General features: G+C 44.8%; 2 protein-coding genes across 3 annotated transcripts in view; both read right to left on the bottom strand.

The window, feature by feature from the left end:
• Positions 1 to 2,370: 2,370 nt before the first annotated feature.
• LOC119432700 (proteasome subunit alpha type-7-like) lies at positions 2,371 to 17,251 on the bottom strand. Its single transcript, XM_037699860.2, has 6 exons — positions 17,033 to 17,251; positions 16,692 to 16,818; positions 16,491 to 16,615; positions 8,059 to 8,181; positions 3,399 to 3,575; positions 2,371 to 2,522 (listed from the first exon to the last, which is right to left on the bottom strand). The coding sequence occupies exons 1-6, from the start codon at positions 17,135 to 17,137 to the stop codon at positions 2,433 to 2,435; spliced, it is 747 nt and encodes a 248-aa protein (XP_037555788.1). The 5' UTR covers positions 17,138 to 17,251; the 3' UTR covers positions 2,371 to 2,432.
• A 9,111-nt stretch (positions 17,252 to 26,362) lies between these two features.
• LOC119432683 (type 2 phosphatidylinositol 4,5-bisphosphate 4-phosphatase-like) overlaps positions 26,363 to 27,288 on the bottom strand; it is a 58,316-nt gene continuing 57,390 nt past the window's right edge. For both annotated transcript variants that reach the window (XM_049671107.1, XM_037699849.2), the window contains one exon: positions 26,363 to 26,498. The gene's annotated coding sequence lies outside the window, so the exon portion shown is untranslated. The remainder of the gene's footprint in view (positions 26,499 to 27,288) is intronic.

Genomic DNA, 27,288 nt, shown 5'->3' with positions numbered 1-27,288 from the left:
AAGTATCACGTTTGTCGCAGGTCAAGAATGCAGTGCCACGTGCCACTTAAAGAACAGCAGTGCACTTATTGCTGCTGAACAAAAGCACTTCCATTTCATGTTGGTGTAAGGAACTATTTCTTGAAGCGTGAAGAGAGGAAGGGGAGGTACATCATGCATTTTTTTACAGCGAAGCTGTCTATGGCTGGGATCCCGGGATTTCTTACGTGGCATAATGTTGACAGAAAACAATGTTGTACCAATCCCGGCGGCAGTGCAGGGCAGAGCAATGGCTCGTATCCCCGTAAGGCAGAGGCTACAAGCACTCGGCAAGGTGAAGCGAACAGTGCTTACATTCTTTGGAATCACGCATACAAAATGCAGAACAGCATATATTTCATTAAAGAACAAGCATCTGAACTACACAATTGATAAGGCGCTCCCGATACCAATGCGAAGCACATACAGAGTTCCCCGCATATGTTTCCCGGTAAAGATTACTGTTGCGCAAGTTGCCGCGTCGACGGCAGCTTGGAGTGACGTCCCTAGCCTTTCATATATAACATAACCAGCCTAGCAACTGGTTTCAACATTGTTGCAGCACCGCTATGGCTGGCAGCGTGATGTCAAAATTACCATTGCTCCCATTACTCTAAAGCCATAAAGCACTGCATCATACCCCCCTCAGCAGTTGTAGTGGTGGCTTTCAACAGCTTCGCTGGACATCCACTTTCGCAGGGCCGGGATGGCGAGTCAATTTTTAGAGGATCCATCCCTAAACTCTTGACCAGTCATGGTGTGGTTCCTCTTGTAGGGAGGGTTGGTTGGGTTATAGCCTTTCGTTAGTCCCAACGGGAGCCTAGCAGTTGACTAGAATACAACCCTGCTCCTGAACAATTGCTCTACCCGGTAGATGATCGAGTGTTGTAGGAATTGCAGTTGCAATCAACCGTCGAGCACCAGTTGCTTTGCCTATGCTTTGCCAATGACTATAGCTCCAATAGTGTCTTAAATGTTCTAAATTTCGATGTGATTAAATGTTAATGTGTCGCGACTTGCTAGCCTTTCTTTTACTAGAAATTAATCATGGCAACTACATTTTGCTCACACTTCTTGCTCTGGTTGCTGTAGCTAATTTTGAGCTTTACGCCACGCTACTGACATCTTTCAGCACTGAAAACACCAAGCAAATATCAAATATTGACGCAAAATAAGTTGGCATGTGGCGACACTGGCCCCTTGAGGCGAGAACGACGAAGTTCGTGGTTGCGTGCGCGCTCTCCGAGGTCCAGCCATTATTAAAGGCTGACGTGTTTTTGCCTATCTGTTGCTGGTCAACTATTCTAGCTGTACTAGCTGGGTGGCATTTCTGGTGGAAGTGCTGGGTACGGTCGATGTTAAGATCTCCGGAGCGTACCCCAGACCTAAGCCCGGCGAGTAGTTCGGCCGAGCTTACCCCTGTGCACGTACGTACCAGCCGACGTCTCCAGGGACTCCAGCCACAGCACGGTCTGCTACCCGAACGAAGTAGAATGACGAACCAACCACCTCCTGCCGCTACTGCAGCATCGCACGTGGTCGTCAATCAGACCTGGACGCCGAATCTGTTCCACGGGAGTGCTTCAGAGGACGCCGACGACTGGCTTGACCATTTTGACCGGGTCGCCAACCTCAACGATTGGACCCACGAGTGTAAGCTACACTACGTATACTTTGCTCTTGAAGATTCCGCGAAAATATGGTTCGAGAACCACGCGGCGACACTGACGTCATGGGAAGAATTTCGTCGGCAGTTCCTCAATGCATTCACCAAGGCGGACAGGAAGGAGAGGGCGGAGTTAGCAATGGAGTCAAGAATTCAAGGCCCGACTGAGCGAGTGACGGTGTACGTAGAAGACATGAATCGGCTCTTCAGACGTGCGGACCCCTCTATGACTGAAGCAAAGAAGGTGCGCCACCTAATGCGCGGCGTCAAAGAGGAAATCTTTGCTGGCCTCATTCGAAATCGGACGACGACACTTGCAGAGTTCCACGACGAAGCCACTACCATGGAAAAGGCCCCTCAACAGCGTGCCAGGCCATACAACCGCGACGCCGCGATTTCAAGGGAGCTCTCTGCCGTTACCCTCGGCAATGACATCGGCGCCTTGTGAAAACTCATCATCAACAGCATCAAGGGGCCAGTGTCGCCACGTGCCAACTTATTTCGCGTCAATATGACACAGCTTGGAGAGGGCAATGTGTATCTAGAGAAATAACATGTGAAACTGATATTTGCATTTGATATGAAACTAAGTTGTTTACTTTTTTTTCTTGTTTTTTCCATACTGCAATTGTCACTGTACATGGCATGCACCAATAGGTAACAAATAACAAGACTTCACAGCAGCATACAATGATGAATCCAGATTTACTGATAAAACATTGTTGGTTACACTCCGAGGAAGCAGCTGCTACTTCTTCTGTTTCTTTTTCTCAGCTTCATCTTCTTTTTCCTTCTCAATTTCTTCAACATACTTTTCAATCTCCTTTGCTTCCAGCATCTGGGAAAACAAGAAAGAAACGGTGACTATCGTGTTGCAATAGACATGCTCTCAATTGACCAGCTGCTCAAAGCAGCAGTTCTAACTTCACGCACCAATCACGCACTCATCATTTTACTATTGAACCACTCATCTGAGCATGGCACTTTCTTTCGGCTTTGAAAGCAAGCGACACAATGCTATGAAACATTGAAAAAATGTGTCCATATCACCTTCATACAGCTACAACACATATGGGCATCAGAGCAAATGTCAGTGCTACAACTGAGTCTTTGTCAGCACATGCATGCTGCATTGCAATAATGAATACACTGCAGTTCACCGATGATGGGAACACACGAGTGTAGAACGTGCAAATTTCTCAGTCCGGCAAGTGTATAAATGCCTGGCTTTGCAGTAGATGACTTGTGCTTGGTGGTGATGGCACCTTTCTATGACACGTGCTACACACCTGTGCAGTGCAATTACATAGCTTTAGTCGGCACTAGCAGCTAGAGCGCCAGCAAAGTGAGAGCTGCATATAACTCGTAAAGCTCATAACACATTTGCTAGTCTTCTCTAATCCTTTCTTTCGTGATGTGTTGCAATTTCAGATTCCTGTTACTGAGAATGCACCTGACAGGTGCATTTTCAACAGGTTTTGTTGCGCCTGACAGGTGCAACAAAACATATTTAGCCAACTATGCTACTCAACCTGCCATGTCTCGTAGTTCGCCCCACAGTAGCAATGGCCTTCCAACATTATCTACCAAACTTGGAGTGGCCTCAGTGGAACTGTCATGAAAAATGATTACCCCAACAAAGCCCTTGCAAGTGAGATTACGTATTGTGGAAAGAAAATGGCACAATACAAGAACCAGTGCAAACAAATTTTACCTTCAATGGCTTTCCACGCTCCATCACTGCCACTTCCAGGTTGTGGCCTTGGATAACCTCCAGTAGAGCGCGTATTGCTAGTTTCACTGCACCTTCGTCGGACTCCATCTTATCTGCAGAATAATTCTTCTCAAGGTACTCACGCACTGTCTTGGCACTCCTTCCCGTGGCATTTGCCTATTACAACAGAACAACATGCATTTTCTGTAAGGCTCTGAACACAGCAGAGGATTCATAAAGCAGGAAATGTGCAACTTCTGACTGATACTATGCGCCCATTAAAACAAATTTATTACAGGGCATGGGGGGGCATGGGTTCTTAAAGTGGTTTCCAGAGGCCCTTCCTGGGGTTCAGGGGGCCACTGATAAATTTTACCTGGTTCCGCGCTCGCCGTAGCTAAGACGGCAAACACGAGGTGCATTTGATCCAAGGAACCTCCATTACCCATGTCCGAGTGTCAAAAAGCACATCGCAGTCCATAACAGAAACAGGCGAACTGCGCAATAAACTCACCAGCAGCTTGTAGCTGCCCAGCCTCCAAAACAGGCAGCACGCCTCAGCTTTTGCACTTTAATATTGCAGGCCGTAACTTACCATGTGCATTTCTCCCGTTCGTAGATTAGTGCCGCTAGCGTGCACGCTGACGTATACGTTGGAGGATTTAAAAAAAGAAAAATATTATAATAAACGCACAGACCAGCACAGACGGCTTTGGCATGAGAATAGTATGCGACCGATCATGGCCTAGTGGTTAGAACATTGGGCTGATGTGCTCGAAGCTTCCAACAGCCAACTACTGGTACTAGTTTTGGAGCTCGGCGAGCGTGGAGCACCGAAAATGTGCGACACAAAAGAGTTAAAACGGCGCCGGCGTCCAACCGAAACAAAGCTACGGCTGTGCATAACACAGCATTGGCGGCTGGCCGCGTGCCTTCATTAGTGCGTAGTCTCCACCCATGATCGCGTCGATAGCCACAATAGTTTCGTCCGCAGCAGTTGCAGCTAACAGTAGTTTCCTTTTGACTCAGTGCGCGTTGGCCACGTGCCTTCAAAACTGCGTAGTCGCCATCCACATACCTGCCAAGTTTGAAGAAACTAAATCCTCCCGGGAGATCTTACGACCGGGTGAGGGGGGCAGTCAGTTGCACAACCCCCACCCCCCGACGTCTATATATTCAAGTACTGACAGGTGAAATTCATTACAATTTTATTTACAGATATACAAATGACCACATGAACATCAAGGTCTCGCTTTTGCAAGCATTTCGTTGTTGCTAATTAAATTAACGGGCCTTACGCACCAAAACCACGATCTGATTATGAGGCACGCCTTAGTGGGGAACTTCAGATTAATTTCGACCACATGGAGTTGTTTAACGTGCACCCAATGGACGGCACACGGGCGTTCTTGCATTTCGCCCCCGACAAATGCGGCCACCGCGGCCGAGGTTTGATCCCGTGAACTCGTGCTTGGCAGCGCAATGCCAAAGCCACTAATCCACCATGGCGGGTGTTCACAAATTCTTCAGATAATGTTTGAAAAATTTTGCTCCAGAAGTGCTCCAAACCTGGCATTGGAATTCAGCATAAAGACATGACATGTAGAAGGTGTTAACTTCAATTGATATATTTGCAGGCTGAAGCCTGACAGATATTGACCATCCATCAAATAGCTGAAATTCATTGTTGAAAGGACAAAACGTGTGTATCACTGATACAATCCGTGCCTCTTAATATGAAATGCCTCCAGGGGCCGTATTCTGAAACGATCCACTTCGGCGATACTATCGCCTTAGCCACGCCTCTACCAACGGCGTGCGCTGATTGGCTGTTTTAGCAAAACTGGAAAATAAATAGCGCCATCTAGTAGTTCTGGTCTACCTCAATTTGACGTCGCGATGTCATTGAGTGCTCCCGACATACAGTGTAGACCGCTTATAACGTAAGTCGCTGGAGTCGTGAATATCTGCACTATAAGCGGTACCGCACTATAACCAAAACGATTTTCCAGCCCTGCACGTATGCAAAACATGTAGACCAAGCAGCCGCGCGTATCCGAGAATCGAAGTGTGCGACTGGGAGTTTTGCATCCGTTTAAATTTACGAACGTTGAAAGGTGAATGTCCAAGTACCCACGATCTTCGCATGAAGCAGACAAAAAAAAAAATGTCTCAGTTTCACCCGAAAGGCGAAGCATCACTTGTGATAGCAAATTAGTAGAGAGTTATAAGGAGTAGGGACAGTAGTTGTATCGGCTGCATAAACTTGACACATTCGCTTACTAACTGAATTAACAAGTGTGGTGCCAACGCGCCAAGCAAACATGAATAGACTCGATGACCGCAGACAACCACTGTCAAAACGCGGGCGTGGGGAAACGCGGCCAAGTTTGTGCGGTCTATCGCTGCAACGGGGGGGGGGGGGGGGGGGACTGCGCGGCGTAAGCACAGCACATACAAAGGTCAGAGCCGTGTGGAGATCGCTTTCAAAATACGGTGCACGCGAGAATACCGACAGCCGGCACAGGCACGAACACATTTGTTGGCAGAGTAGAAGCCGCCCCCTCCCCCCTCCCTCCCGCGCTGCCTTCCCACTTGGCTTCTTTCACGTGGGAGATCGCGTCGCCAGTTGCCCTTGCGCCCGATCGCAATATCCGCATTTGGTGCCGCAGCACAGCGTCGCCCCCCCCCTCTCCCTCCCTCCCATACCCCCACGGCCTTTCGCGCAATGGAAGTCGCGTTTGCTCTCCGCTGTGCATTCGCTCTCCGTGAAGGCGCGCGTCCCCTGCGCACTTTCACTCGCACATACGGCGTGCAGCGACGATTTTATTGCCCTTGGACTCGTGCTTCGCATCTCATGCTCCTCCTCCGCATCACCCTCGATCTCCTCTCCCATCGGTGGGTGCACCTCGTTGAGAAGCGCGCTTGCTACCGCCCTTGTCGGCGAGATTTTCCCACGTTAGCAGCATTATAACCGGTATTTTGTCTCACGCTGCTGCACTGCAAGCGGTATGCATATACATGGAGTGCTATGGGAAAATTAACGGGAGTCTGAAAAGACCATACAATATCCGGTCCTGCACTATACGCGGTTACGTTATAAGTGGTCTATACTGTATAACAAATAGGTGTATATTGCAATTTTGTAAAACATGTCTTGATCATTTCTCAAGTCCGCAATATTAAAAGTTAACACAACAAACACTCACAACAGCTGCTCAAAAAAAAATTAAATTATGGGGTTTTACGTGCCAAAACCAGTTCTGATTATGAGGCACGCCGTAGTGGGGGACTCCGGAAATTTGGACCACCTGGGGTTCTTTAACGTGCACCTAAATCTAAGTACACGGGTGTTTTCGCATTTCGCCCCCATCGAAATGCGGCCGCCGTGGCCGGGATTCGATCCCGCGACCTCGTGCTCAGCAGCCCAACACCATAGCCACTGAGCAACCACGGCGGGTTAACAGCTGCTCAGGCTTCTGCAGTATTTGCTGGGCTGGTTCATCAAACATTTCTAAAACATTCAGCATAGGTAATGTTATTGCACTTATTATTCTCATAATAATATAACAAACTTCACCTACCCAAAGGCACTGAGCATCAGTGGTAAAGTTGCTCCACTATAGCTCTCTAACTTCACTAGCTTCACCTCGCGCGCAAGAGTGAAAGTGGGACAAGGCAGACCGACGGGTGAGGAGTGAAACGTACGATAGGGTGAGGAAATCAGCGTAAACACTGCCAGCTGAGCCAGCACCAAGCGCGGCACGGGTCTCTCGCTCCGTTTGCGGTTTGACGCGGTGAAGCCTTATATTTTTTCCGTGCAGTTCTGCAAAACGGAACCAAGTGTGCTCGCGCTGGCGTATTGTTTCTGAAATGGGGAGTTTGTCAGATAGACGCCAATCTACCACAGAAAGGAGGTCGCAATGTCGATATCAGAGTGCACTGCTCACGAAATTCCAGGATTTTCAAGGGCCTTGAAAGCGCACTTTTCAATTTCAAGGGCCTGTACGCACCCTGTATCTGCTTTTCTACTGACTTGAAAAGCAGGCTCCTGGATTAAAGCAGCGAGGAATCCATTTCAGACAATGGAGAAGCTAACACTTGCAAATGAGCATACAATGATCCATTCCATCAATTGGGGTGCTGGTGCATGTGTGCGCTGGCCTGTCAAGCAAGTTTTACCTACTTCTTGCTTTGCACAAGCACAGCTGCTGCTTCCACCGCCACAGGTCTATTCATGCTCTGCTGAGCTCAAAAGTTACCGGTCATGCATGCGGAGCATTTTGGGTAACATAAGTGCCGATGTCTGGAGCGAGATACAGCAAGTTCTATACAGGGTGTCCCAGCTAAAGGTAACCAATGTTTTAAAAACGACAGAGTGTGCTAGGAGGCTCAAACCAACTCAGTGGGGTTGAGGATCGCACTCAGAAAAAAAACAAGCAAAAAGATTCATTTTCTGCAACTTGTCTAAAAGTTCAATACTTAAAAGCACAAAAACTGACTCCCTAATAATATTAATAAGGCATCGGATTGCACTCGTATTATTACACATGAAGAATAGAACTAGTAATGCATTTCAAACTGTGTTGTTACTATGCCTCCGCAGACGAACGGCTGCAAATGCAACAGCAAACAAGGCAATTTATAAAATGAAACCCACCTTCCACTCATGGTAAACACCAGATGGATCAGTCTGAAAGAGCCTAGGTGTGCCATCGAAGTCAAACCCAGCAATAAGTGCAGAGATCCCAAAAGGTCGTCGGCCATTACTCTGTGTGTACCTCTAGAAAAGAAGTTATCGGAGACAGTTTCAGTGACACTACCCCTGTACACAAAGACCTGTGTGCCCAAACGCATGCACACACATGCATAAGCACAAGAAAGTGCACAAATAGATATCAAGGATTAATGCAGAATTAGTAGCATGCTTCTTTCACACTAATTTAAAATAATTATTAGAATGCATACAAAAGTTCTTCACTGTGAGTCATTTGTGATGCACCCTGGCCTGAATACAATGAATGGGACCCTGAGCAACTGCAACTCTCGCACATTCATTGCTACAGGGCAGGTGTGCACCAGACCTGTCCAGTGCTGAATAACAAATATTGATAAGCCACAAAAACACACACAGCCACTCGCCGCATCTCTAGGTCAATAAGCAACTACATTACTTCAACAATATTTGTTTTCCATCAACATACAGAAAACGGCACAAATGTTTCCAATGATGCCATTTAGGCTATTATAGTATAGGCCTTTTTAAAGAAATACCTTAACTTCGGAAGCCTAGTCAGTCAATTGTCAATACAATGACACAAAGTAAATAGGAGTGCCATAACTAATGTACAGTGCTGCTCAGCAAATGAAACTCGATACTCGGAGCGCCTGGCCGCCGGCACTTATTGTGCCACCGGTGAGCGCTTGTGAAGGCGAGCTGTTACATTGGGGTATACGCTGAGGGCGAGAGAGTTGGTGACGCATGAAGGCTGCATCTAGCTTCCAGTCATTCGGCCTGTGTTTCGCGGTGGCACTGCTGAAAAGCTGCAAGCCGAAGTTTCTACACCGCACTCGCCTGTTGCGCCGCTCGAAGCAGACATGCCGCGGTCGTACTTTCGCAGGAGGTTGGTTGTGTGCGTGTGACAAAGGCTTTTAATTAGCGTTTTCGCGATGTGCTAGGGTGGCGCAATGTTTCAGAGCAGAGTTAAGGTGCTTGCAGCATATTGCATGCTCAGTAAAACGAGAAAAATGGGTGCAGAGAACCATCTAAGGGACTTACTACAAAAAAAAAGGAAGAAAACACAGGAGAAAAGCAAATAAAACACGAGACTGCGAGGGCTTTCAGCATTCACCCTTTTGCATACGACTCTGTAGCTTGGGACTATATAGGTAGCCAAATACTTCATTATATCAACTCGAGTGGCCACGTCGGCCAACATTCGTAGGGGCAGATTTTTAAATAGGCAAGCTGCTGAAGTGCGAAACTATGGTGTTGCGCTGCTGAGCATGAGGCTCCCCTCCTCCCTTCCCGAAATGACGCTGTGCCTCACAAGTTTATTGAAAAGATAGAGCGAGAAATACCTTTCTGATGACTGAGCATTTTAGATGCACACAATATTTCAGTTTACCTTCTGTATTCATTGTGGACACTGCAATATTATTGAAAGAGAAGTATTGCACAGTATATTAATTTGCACCATGTCTTTTAGGCACGTGTTTTGTTCTAGTTTCATGGTTTTACTGTTCCATCACATTTTTTAATTGTATCCTTGCAATCTTTTACTCTTTGCAAAATGTGAAATATGCCTGATAAGTGTGAGCGACTCAATAAACAGTGTTTGGTGCACAAGATTTCTGTTTGTTTCTTGTACTTGCGTTAATGTCTGTATGGGCGTAACAACACGCCATACAGCCTCAAAAGTAGATCGTTCTCTTGCACTTAAACCTCGCAATACATTCATCCATTCACCAAATTTCTCCCTGTAACCGAAGCCGGCTAATTTACGCCATCATATGAATGGGCATCAGTCTACGTTATGATGGTCTTCAGCGGAAGTGCAGTGAAAATCAGGAGAAAGGCACTGTCCACGAGATCATTGTTTTCACTGGCGTAAAATCAGCCTAGAAGCTTACCAAGTAGCACAAGACGTTCTTTGATACGCCCCTTACCCCATGTGCTCATGGCACATGACGCGTTGCTGCTGCCAATAAATAATGTTATGCTTCGAGCCTCTGTGGCAAAAAATACTGACAATGACCGACGGTTAGCCGTCTTATCTAATAGTTCGGACCCGAAGGACACCCGCCCTTATCAATCGCGTGATTGTGTAAATTCTTTAAAAGGACAGAACTATTCATGCGGAATTTTATACTGAATCAGCCACGCCAGGTATATCTTTGGCAGATCATATTCAAATAGTTACCATGTATGACAGAGGCATGTCGCAGTAACAAATTGCGACAGTTATGGAGCACGCGTATTCCTCAACTGGCAGGATTATTAATGCGTACCGCCATGAAAGCCGCCTAAAAAACCTGCCCCAAGGACGCCAACCAAGAGCTACGACGTCCAACGAAGACGAACGCATCCTGAATGCTGCAAATTACGGCCCACTTTCGACTGCGAAGGAGATTAGAAATGACCTCGGCCTTAGCACTAGCACAAGCTCGGTGCGACGGAGTCTTCATGAAGGTGGCCTCCGCAGCCGCATGCTGGCTAGGAAGCCAATGCTGTCTGGCATGAACAAAGCCAAATGGCTGGTATTTGCCCAGAAGCACCAGACATTGACTGCACAAGACTGGAGTAATGTCGAGTCTACATTCACGACCTGATGGGACCAGCACCAGCGTATCTGGAGGACTAGTAACACAAGGTATGATCGCTGGCCTCCCTTTTTTCTAGCACCTAAACTCGAGAATGAGACACACAAGTACAGTGTAGGCCGCTTATAACGTAAGTCGCCAAAGTAGTGAATATCTGCACTATAACCAAAACAACGATTTTATTGCGATAGCAATTATATGGACACTTCAGAGACATTTCTGCCGTCGCCGTGAGGGTTCGTATAAAGTACAAGGGCAATAAAATCGTTGCCACGCGCCGTATGCTGTATGTGCGAGTGAAAGCGTGCTAGGGTGAGGCCGCGGTTGCGGCTCAATCTCGTGCACGCAAGGGAGGAAAGCAGAAAGGAACCGCGCTATCTTCCGTCGCGCACAAGGCTCCGGGGGGAGGGGAGGAATGGGGGTGGCGCGTTCTACTCCAGGTGGCTATGCGCGCCCCCCTGCACCGCTGTATCTTAAAAGCCATCTGCGACGGGGGCACAGTTCGCCATGTGCTGTGTTTCCGCGGCTTAGTTAGAGATGTGAGACGTAGCAGGAAGGTCAATTAGCTCGCTGCTGCTGCTGCCCCGCTTCCTCACTATAGCGTTTTGACAGAGAGTTTCCGCGGTCATCGAGTGAGATGTGTTCATGTTTGCTTGTGCACGCGTGATACCATACTTGTTAATGCGCAGAGAGCCACGGCGGCGGATGCACTTTCACGCGCTCTTGCCATTGCGTCATTCTGCCCGCTCCGAGCGAGGAATGCTGGGATGCGTGGTTGGCGCGGCGCGGCGGACGTAAAATAGTAACGAAGCTATTGGAACATTGGAATGCACCCGACGGCGCCAGACACGCTGGTTCCATTGTGTCGGAGTATAGACGCTGGTTGCTCGCCCCCGCGACGTCGCAGAGCTCGGCTCGCACGCGTTACATCGGAGTACACTATGTGTGGCTCGAGGGGAGCGTTCGCGGTCTGAGTTGACTGCCGAACTTCCAGGCAGCCGCACTGTAACCGGTATTTTGTCTCCTGCAATTGCACTATAAGCGATACGTGTATACATAGAGTGCTACAGGAAAATTAACGGGAGTCTGAAAAGACCGTAATATATCCGGTCCTGCACTATAAGAGGTTACGTTACAAGTGGCCTATACTGTAGTAAGTAATCTCTAAGCTACAATATAGTCGCTACATATGTATTGCTACGTATAGTCACTCCACGTATGCAGTGCTTTCCTTGGAGAATTTACCTTGCCACCAATACAGAGGGAGGGATTTGAGCAGACACAGTAAACTGCGTATCAGTTAACATTTCCTGCTTCTCCATTGTAAAACATAATTCGGCAGGGCTGCACTGAGCAGCTGCTCAAGCACCTTATCGATGCCACGCCATCGACCCCCGAAACACAGTGATGCTCATTTGCGTGCTCAGTCATTCAAATGCTCTATCATACGCAGCCAATGATTTCATTGTGCACCACTATTCGGAATTCGTGTTTGCATATCACGCCCAAATAAGAATGTATCAGTGACAAACATTCCTTCATTTTCAGATTGGAAATACCGCATACCGACCTCACCGTCTGCCTGTTTAACAGCCTGCCCCGCCGGATGGCGGCCGTTGTGGCAGCTCGTGGAAACATGACAAAGTACTAGTATAATAGGAGGCCAAAGCAAAGTGGGCAGATCTAGCATGCATAAAGCCATGAGCGAGGGCAGCCTTCTTTTTCTGGGCTACTTTTTTTTCAAGAATGAAAGTTAATATTTATTTCTTCTGCGCTCATTCATCTGTTTTAAAAAGCATGCAGTATGCCTCCAGCACATTGGCCCTACTCCGAAACCGCGAGCCATGCTAGCACATCATGAAAGAATACTCATTAAAGTGCTGCGAACCGCGGCTTATAGTGCCCTGGCGGTGCCACTGCGAAACACAGACCAAACGACTGTCATCTGGATGCAGTCTCCATGCGTCACCAACCCTCTCGCCCTCAGCATATAAATGCACCAGCTTGCTTTCACCAGAGCTCACTGGTGGCCCAACAAGCGCCGGCAGCCAGATGCTATGAGTATCGAGTTTCATTGGCTGAGCACTGTACAAAACAACCACTTTTAAAATGCAAAAGTACTTGAACAAATGTGCATGTCAGAACATACTGACTTAAATGTGCATCTGTGAACATGTCACCTGCTCACGATCAGAGTGAGACCATAGCACTTTTAACTGCAGGGAGTAACATTAAAATAGCCGAGAAAAATGGTTTTGAAAATCAAAATTGTGCTGTTAAATGTTGACGATGTGCAAAAACACTCTCCTAAGTGCTCTGCTGACTGCCCGCAAGATTTACAAAGCACTGCATCATTTTCATAATTCATTTAAGAATGCCAGTGTAAGCACAATGTAGGTGATTGCACACCCACACAGGGCTCCTATGATTTTTTTTTAATAATAGAATTACTGTTGGTCTCATCTGCATTTATTCAGCATTGGCTCGCTAGTCATGGCTCCTCTTCACTAAATAGTACGTATTAGTAATAAAAAGCTGTTGTGTGACCGACATTATCGCGGAGCCACATAAAAAACGGCAGCATCACGAAAAGACAGACCACATCATCAACCGAGACGCAGCAGCTATCATCGCCCCCCAGGGAAACATCCCTATCTACACACTTACTGCTTGAATCATTCTACATCCAGACAATACCACACTCGATTAACAGGACACAGGGCAATCTACGAGATACCTACCCATGCTCACTGCACCATTTTCCCAGTACATAAGCAAGGACTGTGCATCTTCATTGTTACTGTGAACAAGGGACTCATATGGGCCTCAGAACCTCCCCCCCCCCCCCCCAACCTTTGTTTTTTCTTTATCTTTCCAGATTTTGGCGAGTGTTTATTTCTGCTTCAGAAAGCACAGTAAAAGAAAAGCAATCTTTAGACATAGATTGTAAGTTCCCTGTTGAATGTACATGGGCATATTTGAGGTTGGCTGCTCATGATAATATTACCTAGTGACTGGGCAGGTAGGTTACCACATGTCAAAATGTTGCAAAGAACCTTTAACTACTTGTTTATTTCCAAAGGTTACAGACTAAATTAAATTAGAAGAGCAGACCACTGGCTGGACATGGTATAAAAATTTTAATTTTCCCAGTTTGACAGCTATCAAACAAAGGTTCCTTTTTCTTTTAGCTTTATCCCTTTAAACCTACACCGATTTCTTGGTGTTATTTTTTACTACTTCTGGGTCAGAACAATGCATTGTAATAATCCTACTTTAACTACTCCCTGAAGGGGGTAACTGCGCACACAGATGGGGACAGAGTGAAGAAACAACAGGACACAGCGTTAGGCTACAACTGGTACTTTATTGGAAGGAGCAACACATATAAAGGCTGAAACAGCTATGGGAAGGCCAAACACCAAAAAAAAAAAAAAAAAGATAAAAAAAGGAACAGACACTCATGTTGCCCTCTGCCCTATACATAAGGACATCCAGGTATTCAATTTCCTTTTTTCAGAGCGACGCTAAAGGGGTGATTACGCAATTATCTTTATCACGATAGATTTCATATGCTTCTGTCACTTCACGTGGCAGCTTGTCCTTCTCTTTCTTAATCACTGAACACTCCCCATAGACAGGTGACCCGAAATGAGTCTTTCCAACCAGATTCTTGTTTTCCCTAATCCTGCTGTTCACACACCTACCCGATTGGCCGATATACATTTTCCTGCAGTCCAAGAGGAGAGAGTAATTACGCCTTCCTCGCAATTAATAAACTGCTCCCCCCTATGGTTTATTGCACATCCTGCTTTCTTTCTGGCATCAGAATTAACCATAGAACAAAATTTTGAAAGCTTGTTTGGGGCACAGAATATAACATCTACACCAGCGCGCATGCCTATTTGCTTGAGATTGTGTGCAATTCTGTGCATGTAGGGCCACCACTACAAAACTTTTTCTTTATCAGCTGTCTGTCCTGGTTACCGCGCTTTATTTCTTTGAGCAAGCCATGAGCCAGTGATATAAGCAGATGAAGTGGGTAGCCATCAGACACCAGGCGAGAGATCTGAGCAAAAAAACTGCTCTCTGCCAAACGAAAACATGATTTGACCAGGACAACATGGTGAAAACATGGTGACCAGGGCAGACAGCCAATAAAGAAAAATAAAGAAAGGTTCGTAGTGATGCCCTACATGCACAGAATTGCACACAATCTCAAAGAAATAGGCGAGTGCACTGGTGTAGAAGTTATCTTCTCTGCCCCCAACAAGCTTTCAGAAATTTGTTCTATGGTTAATCCTGATGAAAGAAAGCAGGACGCTCAATAAACCATAGGGAGCAGTTTGTTAATTGTGAGGAAGGCGTAATTTACTATCTCCCCTTGGATTGCGGGAAATGGTATATTGGCCAGTCGGGTAGGTGTGTGAACGACAGGCTTAGGGAACACAAGAATCTGGTTCGAAAGACTGTCGTTTCAGGCCACCTGTCATTACACTGTAGAAGTTGTGCTTGTGAACCGGTCTATGGGGAGTGTTCAGTGATTAAGAGAGAGGTCAAGCTGACAAGTGAAGTGACAGAAGCAAATGAAATCTAACATGATAAAAATTTCTTGAGCACGCCTTCAGTGTCGCTCTCAAAAAAGGAAATTGAGTATCTGGATGTCGCTATGTACAGGGCAAAGGGCAACATGACGAGTGTCTTTTCCTTTTTTCATCACATTTTTTGGTGTTTGGCCTTGTTAGCCTTCCCATTGGTTGTGTCAGCCTTTATATGTGTTGCTCCTTTCAATAAGGTATCAGTTGTAGTCTAGCGCTGTGTCCTGTTTATTTCTTTACTCTGTTCCTGTCTGTGTGCCCTGTTACTCCATAAAGATACTTTACCAACTAGCCCACCAGGCCATCCTTGTGAACTTGACTACTCCCATTTCCTTTTGCCGTGCATCATGAGTACTAGTTATAGCTGGGCTGTTAAGAGTTATAGATAAGAATGACACACAATCAAAAGAAATTTGCACCACACCAACCCTATTTTTTATACCTTTCCAGATACTCGAGTTAAGTTTCTCTGCTTTATGCCCACACTCTTAGTGCAAAACACCTGAACAGTTTGGCTGCCTATAAGGATATCTTAATACCTTATGTGACCATTACTGTATGCTTCTCAGTCATTAACCGATCGAAATTCCACAGTTCCGTTTCTTTGTTATTGGTAGGTATTTCATGTGTGCCAAAAATAAAATGCATACAAATATTAATTTAGTGTTTAAAGTGTCTTTTTGACACTGCAGTATTGCAAATTTGAAACAGTGAAACTTTTTCTTTCTTTTTTTTAATTTTTTTACAATCCAAAAGTTGCCATTTAAATTTAGTTATATTTTCACGAGTGTTGACGATTCTCATATTTTATTTTCACTACCAACATTATTTTATTGCTCTCCACGTCAGTATTTTGCCATTTACTCAAGCTCCTTAAGTAGTGCTACTGCCCTGTAGAACATTCACTTCAAAGCACTGTCCAGAACCACAGTGGCAGTAACTTAATGACAGGCGTTACTGCCACTTTGGTAGTGCTAGTGCCTGAAAAACGGCTGAATCTTGGAAAAAAAAAATTTTTTTAATATCAAAGCTATTGCGTGCGGTTGTCCAGCGGCATTGCAGAAATGCTGGACCAAACTAAATTATTTGCACAGGCAAATTGGCATCTCTGTTTCCAACGTCTTCACTTCACAAAGCGGCACATTAATGCAAAATTGTGAAACAACCATACCTGTTTCAACTGGGCGATGTAACGGGTGATGTACTCCAGCGTGACGGGGTCTTCTACAGTGAGTTTGTGGCTTTGACATTCCACCCTAGCTCGGTCAATCAGTATTCTTGCATCGGCGGTAAGTCCTTTACAGAAGTATAAACAACAATTCATGCGACCAGGCTTCAACCATACTGAATACAGGGATACGAAAACGCTTACCTGCAAAGGCCATGACAACATGGTCATCAAGAAGACAGATCTTCCGCACTGTCCTTTCCTCCTGTAATTTGGCCACAGATTTCTTTTCCACGGCGAGGACAACTATATTTGCCCCTTTGATGCCAACCTGGAACATTAGGTAAGAAAAAGAACCACACAGTGACGTCTCCAGGAACTCGTACGATGCGGGCAGCTTATACCACTTTCTATCACTTTACTTTTTAGCCGCAATACCTTTTCACACAAAACACACCAAACCGCTTCATTCAGATGCCGCTTTTCAATACCATTTACGCCAGGTATGCGAAAAGCATCCCTACAAGGGGATAGAAAATGCTTACCGCTGTAGACCCCTTTTTTACGGCTTCCTGAGCGTACTCGACTTGAAAAAGATGACCATCAGGAGAAAATACAGTGATTGCCCGGTCATATCGTGCAGTGCCCATGATTTAAACTAAAGCAGCAACGAATCCCGCTATCTACCAAGTAGGCAATGACAACACAATTTTAAGCACGCCGAACTGGCCAAATGCTGCAGCTCGGCCGGCTCGACGGCTAACGGTTGACTTCGTAACCGACCAGTAGCTCGTGCATGAACTGATGCGCTGAAGAATGCCAGAAAGTACAATAATTTATTAAATATGTATTTTGTCACCTAGAAATATTTCGTTGTTTGAATATCATCTACAAATTAAGTTGAATAGTTCATAGGGAATTAAAATACGGGCCCTAAAGGCTATGCTTCCTGAGCGTACTCGACTTGAAAAAGAGCTTTTGCTGGTTGAATGTGGCAAAAGCAATTTCGCGAGCTGGAAACATGTCATAAATGTGTCGAAATCCACTTTCCAGTAATTGCGTCCTCTAGATATCAAATGCACATCTCAAAGGCTATGCTTTTGCTGGTTGCATGCGGCAGAAGCGATTGCGGGAGCCAGAAACACACGACGCGAGTCTCCCAGTTTTGGAGGCCATGTGCAGGGTACTAGTCATGGAGGAAAGAACAACTTTATTTTCCTTCATGGAGTTGCCACTCTCTATGTTTGGCCATCAGGTAATGCATGACAATCGAAATCAAACTGCGCGCTGGCGCGGCGGCGCGGCGCGGCGTGCAGCCTAATCTTGGAGGCCATGACACATGCTAGCAGTTGGCGCTGTTAGCGTCGGCGCCAAGCTTGCCGAGAAATCATTTCGTGTGGACCATGGGGGAAGTTATTTTTCCTTCCTTCATGGTGTGGACTATTGACCCTTTTCGCGGCGATTCCGTGGGCGCCATGGTGGGCGCTGCCATGTTTGATCACGTGGTGACGCATCCATTGCTTGCCTCAGCTGCCTCCGTGTCTACAATGGATGTACATGACGCCCGGCGCGCCTCAGGAAACCTCTGTTCCGGGAGACATCGTAGACGCCGACTGGGTGGACGACACGAAGCTTTGGCCAGAGCTTCAGAGGACTTGTAAAAGCGTTTTCGGAGTTCAATAACCTTTGTCCAAACGGCGCGAGCAGCGTAATATATGGTGCTTGTTCTAAAAACGAGGCTAGAAATGTATTCCAAGCTATTCAAGCTTTCCGCTTACGAATTGAATCAGGATCAGTGTGTGTTGCTTTTCATTCTTTATTTGGCAAATACTATGAAGCAGCGGCTTGTCACGTTTCTGACTCAGTAGAGTTCGTCGGTGCGGTCACTATCTGATTATTTTATGCCTAATCGCTCGCCGGTGTGCTCAGTTGCAATAGATTTGTACTTGCTGCACGCAAGGCTTGGAACGTAGCTGTTCTGTACTTTGTAATAGCATGTAGCAAACATGTAGTATTGCTAGTAGCGCTCTCATTGCTGTGGACCGTCAGGAAACATTCGCCTTCGGCCATTGGTGTGCTGTTGGTGTAGCCGCTGTCACCCATGATTTGGCGCGCTGCTTCAAGTGTGCGCCCATTCACATATTCTTAATACGTTGGCGATAGAGTGTGCGTAAGTTTGCGTGCGAGTAGGGTAGATGTGTGTAGATAACATGCGCTAAACTTACCAAGAAGCGGCGCAACTCCCTTTGTCATTGTTTAACGAGCGGTACTCACTCTTGCCGACGTCCTGGGGTTGAAGTCTTTTCTTAGGAGGTTAGCGATACAACGCTGGCGGATAAGTGATTCACGAGGAAAGTTGTACATTGAGAAGGGCCGGCAACAGAGGCTGTCCGTATGTAGCAATGGTTCGTGAACTTGGTCACACATATTCATTCTATTCCTTGATATGCCAATCACTATTTTTGCAGCGAACTACTACACACGTCTTCAATCCACCGCTCCACATTTTGCAGCATGAATGGAGCACAGTGCGTGAGCGAAAACCCAGTTGCATTTCCGACAGCTGATGGCACAAAAACGGGGCAGAAGCGGTGATGATTTCGTATTCGTGCGCTTTCGCTGAGGCAACGTATGGCGCGCCGCCCAAAGCGCCATCTCGTTTCTCCAGAAGAAACTGCTCCGCGAAAAGGGTCAATAGTGTGGACACCACCAGTGACGAAGATGAGCCTAAATCCAAAATAAAAGCTTTTCAAATTTCTGTATACAGCCACAATTAGACCAAACAAAAATAAAGATTTATTTTTCTTACAAGTCATGCATGGCTTGCACCTTGATAATTCGTCTTAATTTTGAAAAAAAAAAAGAAAAAGCGTGGCCCTTACACAAAGTTACAGTAAAAGCTCATCAATTTGTACCCGTTTAAAACATACCATTGGTTAAGACGTAGTCGTGACCACGGTCGCGAATACAAATCATGGTGTATACAAATACATAACGCGTGACTAGGGGCAACGCCTCCTCTAGAAAGGCGTTGCTAGGGGACATATTCTAAAACGTTCCACTTTGACGATATTTCGCTTTTCGCCTTCAGGCGCGTGCTGATTGGCTATTTTAGCGAAATTGGATGAGCTGATTGGCTGGTTGAGCCCGACGTCATTCAATTTTGCTCAACCAGCCAATCAGCATGCATCTGAAGGTGAAAAGCGAAATATCGCCGAAGTGGAACGTTTCAGAATACGTCCCTAGATTAGTGCACACAATGATCAATTTTTGTTGCATAGAGGCTTACTGTGATGTCCACGATCTCCTGCAAAAGATAATACGCATGGAGCCCATGGTGGCAGCCTTGGCAAATAACATAGCCACAGACTATGCCACTAGTATAGCACCTTGCTGCCAGATTTAAATTTAACAAATATTGCACCTTTTATTCCCCAATTGAACTACGTAAGCGTGCCAATCTTCCATTACTGGAGTTGCAAACCACAGCCAAGAAGCTACATGCGCGTATACAAATCACTGCACAGATGCTCACACAAATTACTTGAGCATATATTAACTAAGCTTCTAACAGAGTACCCCAATAAATATAATCTTATTTACCTGCGCCAACACAGATTTCAAAATGAACTGTCCAGTTACGCAACTTATCGAAATTGTCCACTTTTCTGAGACCATTAACTGCCGCCCGCGGTCAAACCGATATTACATTCTTAGATTTTGCAAAGGCATCTGATAAGGTTTCCGATTCTAAATTAAGATCAACTCCACCTTCAGAAATTCTAGTATCACTGTATGCTTCTCTTCATATGTCAGCTGCAGAAAACAATCTGTCCAGATCGGCTGCAGTAAATCAGTGTTGTCCACTGTAAGCTTTGGAGTACCTCAAGATGCTGTCCTAGGCCCTCTCCCGATTTTCCTATTCTTTATTAATGATTTGCCTAAAGATGTATTCATTCCAATAAGGCTGTTCACCTATCCCTGCATTTATACAACTTAGTTCAAAACAGAATTGACGAGAACATAATCTTGAAGCTGCAGAAAATAGTGAATTGGTGCAACAAAGGGCAAATGATAAACATGCAAAAATCAGCAGTTTTGTCAATAAAACTATTCTAAGCTTTCACTATCAAATAAGCAGTAACCTACTTGCAAATGTCCAGGAGCATAAATATGTGGGCTTAACCTTTATCATAGATTTACTTTTAAATGCCCACATCGATCCTGCATGCTGCAAGTCCCTAAAAGCGCGGTCGACCTTAAGACAAGACCTTTGCGGTGCAAATACAGAAATCAAATGTCTTGCTTATAAAACATTAAGAAGGTCTATTGTTGAGTATGCGAAAGTCATGTCCATCCATTGTCGCGAACTTGAAAGAGCATAGCGCAGTAGCGCGCACCCAGGATCTCTGGCAGGGGGGGGGTTACAACACCCGAACCCCCCCCCCCCCAATCGGTGCGCCACTAGTATAGCACCTTGCTGCCAGATTTAAATTTAACAAATATTGCACCTTTTATTCCCCAATTGAACTACGTAAGCGTGCCAATCTTCCATTACTGGAGTTGCAAACCAAGCAAGAAATACTAAAGTTTCTTTAACAATTTATTCATAAGCACATTAACGTGAACAGTGATGATTGCTTCGAAATCTGTACCAGTGAACCATCATGGTGTCATGGCAGCATGCATATGTACCACTCCCAAGAATACGCAATGACCATTTTAAATTTAGTTTCTTACCTCATGCAACTGCAGAATGGAACAGGCTGCCCAATTTTATTGTAGAGGCCACGACTCCGAGTGCCTTTTTTTGGTGGTGTTGGTGCACTATTCAACAACCATGTGCCATAGCATTTTGTCTTATTCCCATGTATGAAAAATGTCCAGCTGGTTGGTTGTGTTTGGTAGCTGTGTGCATTAGTGTGTGCCTTGACCTGCATATGTCATGAATGCCACGCTAGTAATTTGTGTATCTATGCCTTTGTATCTTTTTTTGTTTATTGGTCTGTATGCAACAATGATGTTCATTTATGCCATTTACGATTTTTTTTCCCCTTTTCTATTTTGTTTGCTTTCTGGTTCTGTATAGCCTCAGTAATGGGGCTGACAGTATCAATAAATAAAATGACAATACGAGTGCAGTCTGCCAACAAACACATATGCATACAGCAAGTATCCTGGAACAGGGACGGCATGCGCTTAGTAGGAGACACACTGGTTCTAAGTAGATTGTCATATAAACACACAAACACACACACACGAAAAAAAAAAAAAAAAAAAAAACTCAACAAGGGACGTATTCTGAAATGTTCCACTTCGGTGATATTTCGCTTTCAGGCGCGCGCTGATTGGCTGTTTTAGAAAAACTAGATGAGCTGATTAGCTGGTTGAGCCCAACGTCATTCAATTTTGCTCAACCAGCCAATCAGCGCGCGCCTGAAAGCGAAAAGAGAAATATCGCCAAAGTGGAACACTTCAGAATACGGCCCTAAGTGTAACCTCCTTAGTCGATACTAGATTGTCTACTCTGCTGTTCTGTTCCTTGTGAAAGTTTCCAAATACTACTCAATATCAGCAGTTCTCTCTTGCACCATCATGTGAAAGACCCTAGGGTTATATTTCACCGCTAGGAAAAACAAAAAAGAATGGAGGCAGCATATTTTAGGTGTTTACTACAGCAACGCATGTAATGATACAAATTTGTAGTTGCCGGTTAGTGCATACTGTTTAGTGCATAGTTATGCAGTGTTCCTGCCAAGTAGTATGTATTAATGACGTTCCACTGAATAAAATATTACTAGCTCATCAGTGTCGATGTCGTGTCAATGTCAAAACCTCAATAGCTGTCTGAAATCTAATATACGATGCATGGAACCAATCAAACTTTGGCAGTACTACTGTGAAGCAAGATGGTGCACACTTAAGGGGGACATGGCAATTGAAGTGGTCAAATTGGTCAAAATTTTCGACTATCCGATTTATTTATTTTTTTCGTGATCCTCGGACCCTCATTCACCTCGTGGTGAAATGCAACAAAGTATGCGATAGAAATCGAGAATACAGCATTTTCCTAGAGTGCTGTCATCAAAACTTGCGAAAAAAATCAAGCTTTGAACTCCATTCATCCCAGTGCCATTTCACAACGAATGAAGACAAAATCATTGTCTTTTGCACTTAGATCCTGAAACATTGATGAGTGCAACAAATCTTCATTTTTATCTGCACCTCATAAAAAAATTTACAATTTTTTTTTTTGCAAAGGTTGTTAGTAAGACAATATGCATAGGAAAGCTCAAAAAACAATTTGGTACTCGTTTCGGCATTCAAAAATTAAACCAATAGCTTTATTGCACAGAATGGGCCTTCGTGAACATGCTGATGTGAAAATCTTGGCGAACTTACGAGGTGTGTTCAAAAAGAAACTGAACTTTTGCTACAACACTTTTACTGCTTATGGTACAACATTTTAGGTGCTGTCCCCTTCAAAGTAGTCCCCTCTACTGGCAACACCCTCTTCCCATCTTTTCTTCCATTTTTGGGAAGCCTCCTGGAATGCACTTTCTGGAATGGCGCGCCGGTCTCTTCTCGCATTGTCCTGGATCTCCTCTACGGTTTGGAAACGACGTCCTTTCAAGGTGGTTTTAAGCTTGGGGAATAGAAAAAGTCTGCTTGGGCTAGGTCCGGAGAATATGGTGGGTAGGGCACAACAGGAGTGTGTTGTTTCGCCAAGTAGCTGCGGACAAGAAGCGACGTGTGAGCCAGGGCATTGTCATGATGCAACATCCAAGCCCGATTTTCCCAGAATTCAGGCCTCTTACTGCGCACAGAATCTCTCAAACGTGCTAAGATTCCCTGGCAAACTTCTTTGTTTACCGTCTGACCATGTGGCACAAATTCCTGATGGTCAGTGCCTTTGCAGTAAAAAAACACAACCAACATCACCATCATAGCACTGCGTGCGACTCATACAGTCCTCCCCGTATGCTTGGCTAAGCAACTGAAATGTCTGTGAAATTTTCCCCAAGTTTGTAGCAGAACTTCACACACACACATGCTGTTCTTCCAATTCTTTCATTTTCACTTTGGCACCAATCCGAAGAACAGCTTGTTCATGTGCTCACTTCAGCGGCAGTAGCTCGCCAACTAACAGTCAGAGCGAAACGCAGCAAATGGCAGTTTGTTGTCTAAACCTGCCGCTACACGGGCTCAGTAGCCGCTGCGCGCTCCCTCTGCAGGTTGGCGTGCTATTTCAAAAGTTTGGTTCCTTTTCGAACACACCTTGTATGTGTAATTAATTAATTTGGGAATGGTAGTAACTAAAAAACTAATAGATTGCACAAAACTGATTTCAGTTATGATTTCAGTCATCACAAATCACACCTGCATGCCAAATTTAATCAATTTATTCCCATAAATAAAAAAAAAAGTTTCCATTGCCACGTCCCCCCTTAAGATATTAAACAAGCCTACATAAGTTAGTGGGAAAAGAGAAAGTATGGATATTCTGGGGACCAGCGAGTGAGCTACTCATATTAAAACTGCCAGCTAAAGTGAAGTGCAAACACGAGAACACAAGATACACCACTGTTATATATCGTGTCCAACCTGTTTCATGCTTCACATCAGCTTGCAGTTATCAAAGCCATGTATTGATAACCATGTACTGACAAGGGATACCCCGTCCCCTTTCAATCCATAAAAGAGGGTGTTAGTAGGTGCTTCATTATTAAATAAGCATGCAAACATAGGAGCAAATTCCAGATGTACTGGTAATGTATTTTGTTATACTTAAAATGCTGAAATATTTTGCATCTCCAAATGTCAGCAAACATACCATGTACCTATAGAAAAAGGAAGGTACCTAAAACAATATCATGGTCCAATGCCAAGTTTCTGCTACAACAGCCATACTATACAATGGAAGAAAAGCTAGCATGCATTTCTTGGCCACATTTGATACCAAGGCTGATAACAAGAACTTGCAACGTTCAGTAAAGGTTGAACTTAAAGGGGCAGCTAATTTCAGCGTCGATTACAATATAAAGGCCTACATAGTAGACTATATGCCTACCTGTTATTCAATATACCAGGTGCACGAGGCATTTGAGGACACGGCTTTGAATAGCCACAGACATCAACATTCAAATTCCACCTGTTTAGGAGCTTAAGTTTGTCTTCACCAAACCCTCTGTCACCTATCTAGAGTATTTATACCAGGTTATCAGCTTCCAGTCAACACGAGATGAATCTGCACACTGTCCTAGTTGCCTTGCATGCCGACCACGACTCTGTTGTCATACTTTCTTTTTGGTTTAAGACAACAGTTTGTGGCCAATTATCATCTGAGACAAAGAGAAGCAAGTGCTGTCGGTGGTCAGAAGAAAGATTAGGCAGTTGAGTTTTCATGAGTGAGAAGCCTAAAAAGCCTATTATGGCCACTGCGGAGCAGCTTCAAATGGCAGAGTCAACACCCAAGCTTTCTGTGCATGACATTATTAGGCGCAACTCCTAAGTAAGGGATTTGCTTGCTCCCCTCAGGCCTGTACGACACCGGAACAGCTGGATTTGCATTCCGAGGCCACGTCACCTTTGGCAAATTAATTCCCAATATAAACCTACAATACGCCGCTATGTATAGGGGGCATCACTGAGAGGGAGACAAACAACCACACAATGATAAAATCTTGCTAAAGGCTACTATTGTGGAACCACTGCACAACATCAACATGCACTATCTGCTCTAAGCCCGGAACGGTTGTCGAAGCTAAATTCAGACAATAGTTGAGGCTGAAGATGGTTTTATTCCAGTCTTGTGAATCGGTGAAAGAAACAATTACAAAATTTTGGAGCAAGTGTTTAAATTTTTTCTGAAATACCAATGCCATTCATGAAGTCATCATTATGTCCTCAAATACATTGCGCACATGGTAGACCACTTTATGTCCAATAAATGGATGACATTGACGGCTGCCTTGCTAAGCCTCAAAGAGGGACATGTAAAAGCACACACACACCTGTGAATCATTCACATAAGTACTATTGTATAGCATGCTTCATGCCCTTCCTTTAAAGTGAAACTAAATAAAAAAGGTCAGCTTCTACTGAAAGGCGAAGCACTGATAATGATAGCAAAGTATAAGGCAATTACGCAAAGCTTCATACTTTTATAAGCCATATAAATTGCAGTAAACATTTACTTACTAATTAAACTATCATGGTGTCATGTGCACTCAAACATGGACAGATCTCGCTTGCTGACCACAAGCACTTGATGTTGCAACGTTGGTATGATGAGGAGTGCCGACAACAGGGAGCATGCATCCTTGTCCCAAAGCAAATGTTTTGTGCCGCTACTCGCTTCAACATTTCAACCGTGATGCATATTCAAAACTCTGATTACGCGATTTCCAACAATGGATGTGTAAGTTACATGAAGCCACCTGTTATCTTAGCTCGCCCTTGCATGCTCGCGGTTTGCTTTAGCACCTGAAGCAGATGACCTCCACGTTGAGCGGGCTGCGCATGTGCCCAGCTGCACGGGCAGCCATGACTGGGTGAGAGAAGGAGACGTACGCTCTCCGCCTCTACACAAGGGTTCTCCTCCATCTCTAGCTTTGCCGCAGGGCAGCGCAGGCTTGGTCACATGACCTCCAACATTGGACGTATGGGAAAAGTTTGAGCATCAAGCCACCATCCTCCTCAGCTGGCCCTTGCAACCACAACACATCACATGACCACCAACATACTGTGCAGGCTGTTCATTCTTCTTGCACTTCCGACTTCACTGGGACAGCAACAGTGAAGGCAAAAATGCACCTGGTATGCCCATATAATTGCTATCGCAATAATATGCATGCATGTAAGTTCAGGCAATGTACAATCAAATGCAGAACTTTATTCATACACTCATTTAACACCAACTATAAACGTCTTGAAGATGCTGCAGTGCAGCAGTTACGAAGCTGAAGGGAATTATGGAGGCCACAAGTTAGTATCCCTTGAGCAGCAACTCTGGGAAAAAGAAAAAAAGTTTTTGGTGTGTCACATGGGAAGAGTTCATATAGCACAAAGGCCAAGTCACATTTATTATGGTGCTTAATGAAAGCAATGTAAAATAATCCATAAGATTAACAAAAAATAGTCAGTAGTGGCCACAGTACACAAACAAAATGGTAGTTATGTCATGCATTCACAAGGCTTTGCATAACCTGATAAAGGTAGCATAGCAATACGGAATTCTAATATTATGCCCCCTATAAGCTTAAACACCTGTGTCCATGTATTTCAAGAAACTACTACTAGACAAAGTCTTTTGAAAAGAAATTGCACAAAGCCTTGCTGTGGGTGCCACATACAAGATGACTGCCATGCAGGTATAAATTCATCAGGCATACAGGACCATATTTAATTATAGGACATTGGAAAACAACCTTTCAATCAGAAATATGACTGCTGCCAACTCATTCATTGTTCTGAACACAGTGGACAAACAAACTATGCTGTCGAAAAGCATAGATACAGTAGCATGTGAACTGTTTGAAACATCCCATATTCGACAAAATGACCTTCAATGAATAAGTAACACATCCTTTAACGTATGAGAATATGACAAATTCAGTTTTTAACCCATCTGTTATCCTACACATAAGGAATGACGACGTTGATCTTATCATCAGATTCAGGCTAATGTTCATGAATGCTCATCAGACCAATGTCACTGCAAATACCTAGAGAGTTGTGTTATGCATACAGTCAAGTGCTTTCCACAACAAAAAATTAGCTTAAGTGAGCACTCATTCTT

The sequence above is a fragment of the Dermacentor silvarum genome, chromosome 1 (assembly GCF_013339745.2).
Source record: "Dermacentor silvarum isolate Dsil-2018 chromosome 1, BIME_Dsil_1.4, whole genome shotgun sequence".
Taxonomy (NCBI): Eukaryota; Metazoa; Arthropoda; class Arachnida; order Ixodida; family Ixodidae; genus Dermacentor; species Dermacentor silvarum.
This window is presented reverse-complemented; position numbering and strand designations above follow the sequence as displayed.